General features: G+C 39.4%; 1 protein-coding gene across 1 annotated transcript in view; it reads right to left on the bottom strand.

Moving 5' to 3' along the window:
• Nucleotides 1–380: 380 nt before the first annotated feature.
• Nucleotides 381–6,183, bottom strand: part of LOC137617296 (uncharacterized) — a 7,664-nt gene continuing 1,861 nt past the window's right edge. Inside the window, exons 2-4 of the mRNA XM_068347295.1 lie at nucleotides 4,594–5,131; nucleotides 3,808–4,347; nucleotides 381–2,749 (exon numbers count right to left, since the gene is read on the bottom strand). Coding sequence (XP_068203396.1) covers nucleotides 918–2,749; nucleotides 3,808–4,347; nucleotides 4,594–5,122 — 2,901 coding nt within the window. The 5' untranslated portion in view covers nucleotides 5,123–5,131 and the 3' untranslated portion in view covers nucleotides 381–917. The remainder of the gene's footprint in view (nucleotides 2,750–3,807; nucleotides 4,348–4,593; nucleotides 5,132–6,183) is intronic.

Genomic DNA, 6,183 nt, shown 5'->3' with positions numbered 1-6,183 from the left:
GTATTTTGTCCAACCAATCAGCTATTATGAAACTTCTCCAAGCTAAAAGGACACACCTGCGAGTCAGTGCAAATTCGCCTTATTAAGAAAAATTTATTCAAGTGCAAATCTTCTTATGGTATAAACACATGCTATATATTTAATGACAATTCCTCCACCTTCCTTCACCAACTCTAAAGCCCTGTCCACACGATCGAGCATCACCGACGGGCAAACAGTGATACCAGACCACAATAGTTTGTGAGAATAAGGATTAATGACGTTAGAAGTGGGAAAACCACAGACAGGGATCTGGCACCATACAGTGTTGCCAGATCCCTGTCTTTAGTTTTCCCGCTTTTAACATCATCAACCCTCATATTCACTAACTATTGTGGCCTGGTATCACTGTTTGCCCGTCGGGCATGCTCGATCGTGTGGACAAGGCTTAAAGGTCTCTTTAGCCTTTATCTTCAGAGATTCTGGTCCCAGGTCATTTATATTGCATTAGAATAGGTCATGATTCTCTTGGCCAGCAGCTGTCAACTATTACAAAGAATTTGTATGCAATTTGAAATAACCAGTATCAATTATTTCAAACTAAATATTTTTGCACTGAAAACCGTAAATGCAGTTATTTCACAAAAGACTTTCTGGTTTATAAATGCATATTTATTGTGCGTATCAACTGATTGGCAAGTTTGTGCAAAGTATAAATGACTAACATAAACATTGTTAGAATAGATTTTTGAAAATATTTCTTAGATATTAAGATACTTATTGCACTCATATGGCTATCACAGCATAATTCTTACCATAAAATAATTAAACAGATCATAAAGAATTACCTTATATCACTGCAAATGTAAGGCTCTCTCTTGTTTCTAGTTGTCTTCAACTATTTTTCATTTCCACGTACACCATCTTATCACTTCACGTTAAGCAATCGCGTACTGCTCCGGATTGCTATTAGCGGATATATTTCGTGAAACCTTTGGCAACCCCAGAGATCTCACTTCACTTTGTGCTCGTTCTGAAACAGGCAAAGACCACCTTTCGTAGTGAGGCAGTAAATCGGTACCAAGGAAACGGCTCAGTGTGACGTAAACGTAGTCGTACTGGTTCTGAAGATTCGACTTGAGAACGGAAGCTTCTTTTTCAGATAGGGCTCGAACTGACCTATTCAAATGCACATACATGTTCCAACCATGACTGGGAAATGCATGTTTAATTTCCATCAAGAAGACCAGCTTTTGCCAGCAGTCAGCTTGTTCAAACGTCAGGCCGTTATCGACTGCCGTTGCTGCTGGTAAGTACCTGTTTTCCCTCTTCAAGCGGTCATCTGCCTTCAGCTTCTCTTCTATATAGAGAGAAAAGAGATTCACAGTGGATTCAATTCCATAAGCATAGGACCAGTATGGTCCTTGTTGGTAGTTGTGACCTAGTTCATGCCAGACAACCCAGTCATGTGGTGTTTCAGGTGATGTCAGATCATAATATTGATGGTCAAACATAGCCGGGAACCCAGCGTGGGCACTTCCGGCGGTTATCTGAACATCATCGACCATCCACTGTTTGCCCTTGGGAGGTGGATCACTTGGATTAAAGCCTGATAGTTCTTCTAGTTTAGTCATGATGTCATCATACCTGTGGAGTAAATCAACAATATCAGAAATTCCTCTTGCTTCAGATGTTGGGGCTATCAGTACAACTTTATCCGTCTCAAGAACGCAAAAGGGAGCATCCAGACGTTTCATATTCTCCCAATCTGTGCTGTTCGATTTTCCAAGAATATAATGAGGTGTTTCTACAACATTTCTAACCTCAGCTGTGGCTCTAAACACTTCTTTCCCTTCATGCATGAAGATAAGGTTGCCCCCAAACTGGCTACGCAGACGATTGGCACCAGGATTAATATCAAATTCTTCTGACACAACCGGCATTCGTTTGAAAGCACCCTTCTGTAGATTGGGAGATGTAGGACTAAGGCAGTCTCGGTGAGCTCCAACTCGGACTGTGATTTGTTCGGCCTGTTTTTCAGTTATACCTGGCAATGTGACAGTAAATATATCGCCTGCAACTACGTACATATTAGTAGCCTGCCAGTCCTCTGGCACCGTCATACGAAGGTTGCTACGCTGCTGCACAGTTCCAAATGTTAAGTTCCAGGTAAGTGTTTTTCTAGGGGTTCCAGGCGCCACGGTTCCTGGATAGTGATCGACATCCCTCGGGTGAGGCAGAGGTTCCGTAAGAGGACACAGATGGTTGACTATTCCCCGGGCCACTTCTTCTTTGAAGGTCTTTTCATCTGCTGATAGCGGATACAATTTGCAACCCACGCACGACTTCAGGCTTGACATGCGCCACCACCTCTGATTAATATGACCATGTTTAGGGTACAGAATGACTCTTGTTCTGTCTCCCTCCCAAGGTACATCCAAGGCAAGAGAACCATTCATAAAGAGTCCATTTTGATCAATATTCCAGGACATATTTGCTCCCTTGTTTGATGTAAGTTTCAAAATCCCTTTCTGTACGTCTGGAGCTAAGTAATATGATCGATCCTGAGCCCATTCCCAAATTCCACCTTTTACAAACCACTGCTGTCTTGAATCACCGGTATAAGGAGCCAAACCAATGCTGGCACTATTTGGATTGCTATCATTCAGCACTGTTAAGCAGGTGTGTGTGCTCTGGCTGATTAGGTATTCTGGTTCCTCTGATGCAGCCCCAGTTTTCATTCCCAAATTTGGACGAGATTCCTTCTTGCCTGAAAAGACAAGTGGTTATTCAGAATGCATAATGTATTGGTCTGTATACTAATATTCCTTTTTTTACTTACTTTGATATAAGCAACAAAGTATCTATCTATCATGAAACAAAAATGTATTATGCAATGTTCAAAGGAATATAGCAAAATATAATCATATAGAGACTAGTTTTCAACACATGAAAGGACAGCAATAACTTTTTAAAAATTTCAATTTTAATCAACTGAAGAAATTTAGTATCAGTAACAAGGAAGCTACATATGGACTTTTCCTAATTTTCTATATTTCCTTTCAGTAACAGAAGCTAAGTTTAAGACAGTGGTACATGATCACCATAGATATGGATAACAAGTAGAAATATTATAAATCTGAAACTTTAAAACCAAATTGGGAAAAATAAGCTATGAACCTTGGTCATACTGAGCTTCATTTAGTCCACAGACTTTCAAATGTGTAGCCGAAAGTAGTCATCTCTTACTATTTTAGTTTTTAAAGAATGGATGTAGAGAGTCCTATATCTAAAGCCACATGAATCTCTGCTAGTAAAAGTTGGTTAATTTGTTGTTTTGATACAAAACAGCGAGGAACTTTATAAGTTGATTACTCTGGTTGATACACCTGCATATTGAGATTCTTTTACATTGGTAAAGTTCCATGAAGGATACCACTTTGAAATCTTGCCATAATAGCAGTTACGACTTCTGAGCTAAGACCTTTTCCAATGACTCCTTACATAGGACTGGATATCCAGTGCTATTAACAATATGAGTCCTCGTTGATTAAGATAAACAACAAAAATTGCAAAAATATCAAACTTGAGAAAAAATTGGTTTGTGTAACCAAATGCACAAAACATCTAAGGTTTTGATCTAGTCAGTTTGTTAAATCCTAAATCCTTCTAGCACTTCAAAAGAGTTTCTTCTTTGCAGTACAAACTCTAATAAAGGGATATTCATTCCACCAAGAAAATTTTAAGTTGAAATTGTAAATGTTTGGGTGTTTCAACTAACAATGATACTTCAGTTTGAGAAATAATCGTGATGTATGTGCATCTTACCTTGGCAATTACACTGACAACTCTGAGCTGGAATCCTGTCAGTCATATCTACCAAAGCTGCAGGATAGGAAGTCTTCTTTTCTGGGGAACTCTGAAGCATCGCCTTTACGTGAGAAAGCCTCCACCATTTTTGATTCACGCCGCCATGCTTCGGGTAGACAATGACTTTAGTTCTCGGACTATCCCACGGTACATCCAGAGCGTTCGAGTTGGTCTCTAGCATCTCTTGATCGTTGAATAGCCATTGTGTTCTGCTATTGCTGACCGCTCCTAACATTAAATTGCCCTGCATCCAGTTTGGAACGAGGCAGCAGGAAGGGTTTCCTGCCCAAAGCCACAATGAATCACGGATGATCCATTGCTGGGTAACGGTACCGGTGAATGGCGCAAGACCAATTTTTGCATCGCTGGGACCTGTGCCGCTCAGAACCGTTAAACAGGTGAGTGTGCTCTGATTGATGAGATAGTCCGGGTTAGCAGAGCTTCCTGCGTCTGGTAATACCTCCCCAGTAGCTGATAACTTGAGGAAGTCTTTGCCCACTGCAAAGCAACAATAATATTCTAAGTTTGCTAAAATAAGACAATAAAAATTTAAATCAACCAAAAATCTCAGAGCTGAGATTGGAGATTAAATCCATTTTCACTATTTTCTTTTCAAAGCTATTGAATCAATATACAAACTGTCAGAATGATATTCATATATTTTTAAACAAGGCAAACATATGTAGATAAATAAAAAGCTTATGGAAACAGGAACACTTGAACTGTACAAAGATTCTGACTTACCTTGGCAGAGACATTCACCACTGCTTTTCAAATTGCCAGTCTTCACAGAAGAACAACGATCAATCTCTTTTTTGCAAATCTCCAAGACATTTGGTGCCAAGCAATGTTCGCCAGTCAGTTGTCGATCAGCTAGACAAGCTTGTAACTGAGATAGGGTCCACCATTTCTGGTTAACTCCAGAGTGTAAGGGATAGAACACGACTCGTGTTCTGGGGCTCTGCCACGGCACATCCAGCGCATCTGAACCCAGTACAAGCCGATCTTGTTCGTCGTGGAACCAAGATTGCGACACTGTGCCGTGTGGCGCAAGACACAGCTTTCCAGATATGGTTCTGGAAAGACAGAGAGCTTGGTTTCCTCCCCAGTGCCATTGTCCATTTCTGGCAAACCATTGCTGTTTGATTCCACCAGTGCATCTTGACATGCCAATGACAGCATCTTTTGGACCTGAGCCAGTAATCACTGTCAGACAGGTGTGTGATGACTGGTTGATGAGAAAATCAGGACCACAAGATTCTCCACTGTCCATGATGTCGTTCTGTTAGATCAAATAGTTAGTTGTAATCAAAATTCTAGAGCATAGTTCAGTTTTACTTATGGTAATATTGTTTGATATATGAAATCAGTGGAATTTCTTACATACCGAACCTTAAACAAAGTTTGGTGATATTTTAAATTATCTACTTTTTATACTTTAATAGCGTAGCGTGACATGATGGCAACACTTAGCTTTTTAAGATATCAAACGCACAGATCTTTGAATAATATTTTACGATATGTAATTGAATAGGAGGTAAATAGCAACACAGAAGTATCAGTGATGAGATTTAATAGGAATATTAAAAATAGAATAAAAAATAAGACCAAATTAACCTTTTAGAATAATGAAAAGATGTGATTAAAATATTTTCTTTGGATTAATGAAGCGTAAATGAGAAAAACAAATGAAAAATGGTCAAGATGCTTAAATTTTTTTGTGAAACCAAGCCATTTAGTAAAGGACAAACTGGTTCAAATAAAATTAATGCAAAACCAAATAAAAGTTTACAAAAAATGAATACGACCAGATATAATAACTAGAGGGGCACTCAGTAGAGTGCATGCCTCCGCTGCAGCAGCTTATTTCTCCACCTTTTGCTTGACCTTGATCTTTGACCTTAAAATGTATTAATTGGCTTGGATTTTCATAAAATCAAATATGACTAGAGGGGCACTCAGTAAAGTAGAGACCTCCGCAACGGCAGCTTACTTCTCCACCTTTTGCTTGACCTTGACCTTGACCTTTGACCCTAACATGTATTAATTGGCGTGGATTTTCATAAAATCAAATACGAGTAGAGGGGGACTCAGTAGAGCGCAGACCTCCGCTGCGGCTGCTTATTTCTCCACATTTTCCTCGACCTTGACCTTTGACCTTAACATGTATTAAATGGCGTGGATTTTCATAAAATCAAATATGACTATAGGGGCACTCAGTAAAGTGCAGACTTATTTCTCCACCTTTTGCTCGAACTTGACCTTGACCTTGACCTTTGACCTTAACATGTATTAATTAGCGTGGATTTTCATAAAATCAAATATGACTAGAGG

This window comes from Palaemon carinicauda, chromosome 23 (genome assembly GCF_036898095.1).
Source record: "Palaemon carinicauda isolate YSFRI2023 chromosome 23, ASM3689809v2, whole genome shotgun sequence".
NCBI lineage: Eukaryota > Metazoa > Arthropoda > Malacostraca > Decapoda > Palaemonidae > Palaemon > Palaemon carinicauda.
The sequence above is the reverse complement of the archived record's forward strand: the minus strand, read 5'-3'. Positions and strand labels throughout refer to the sequence as shown.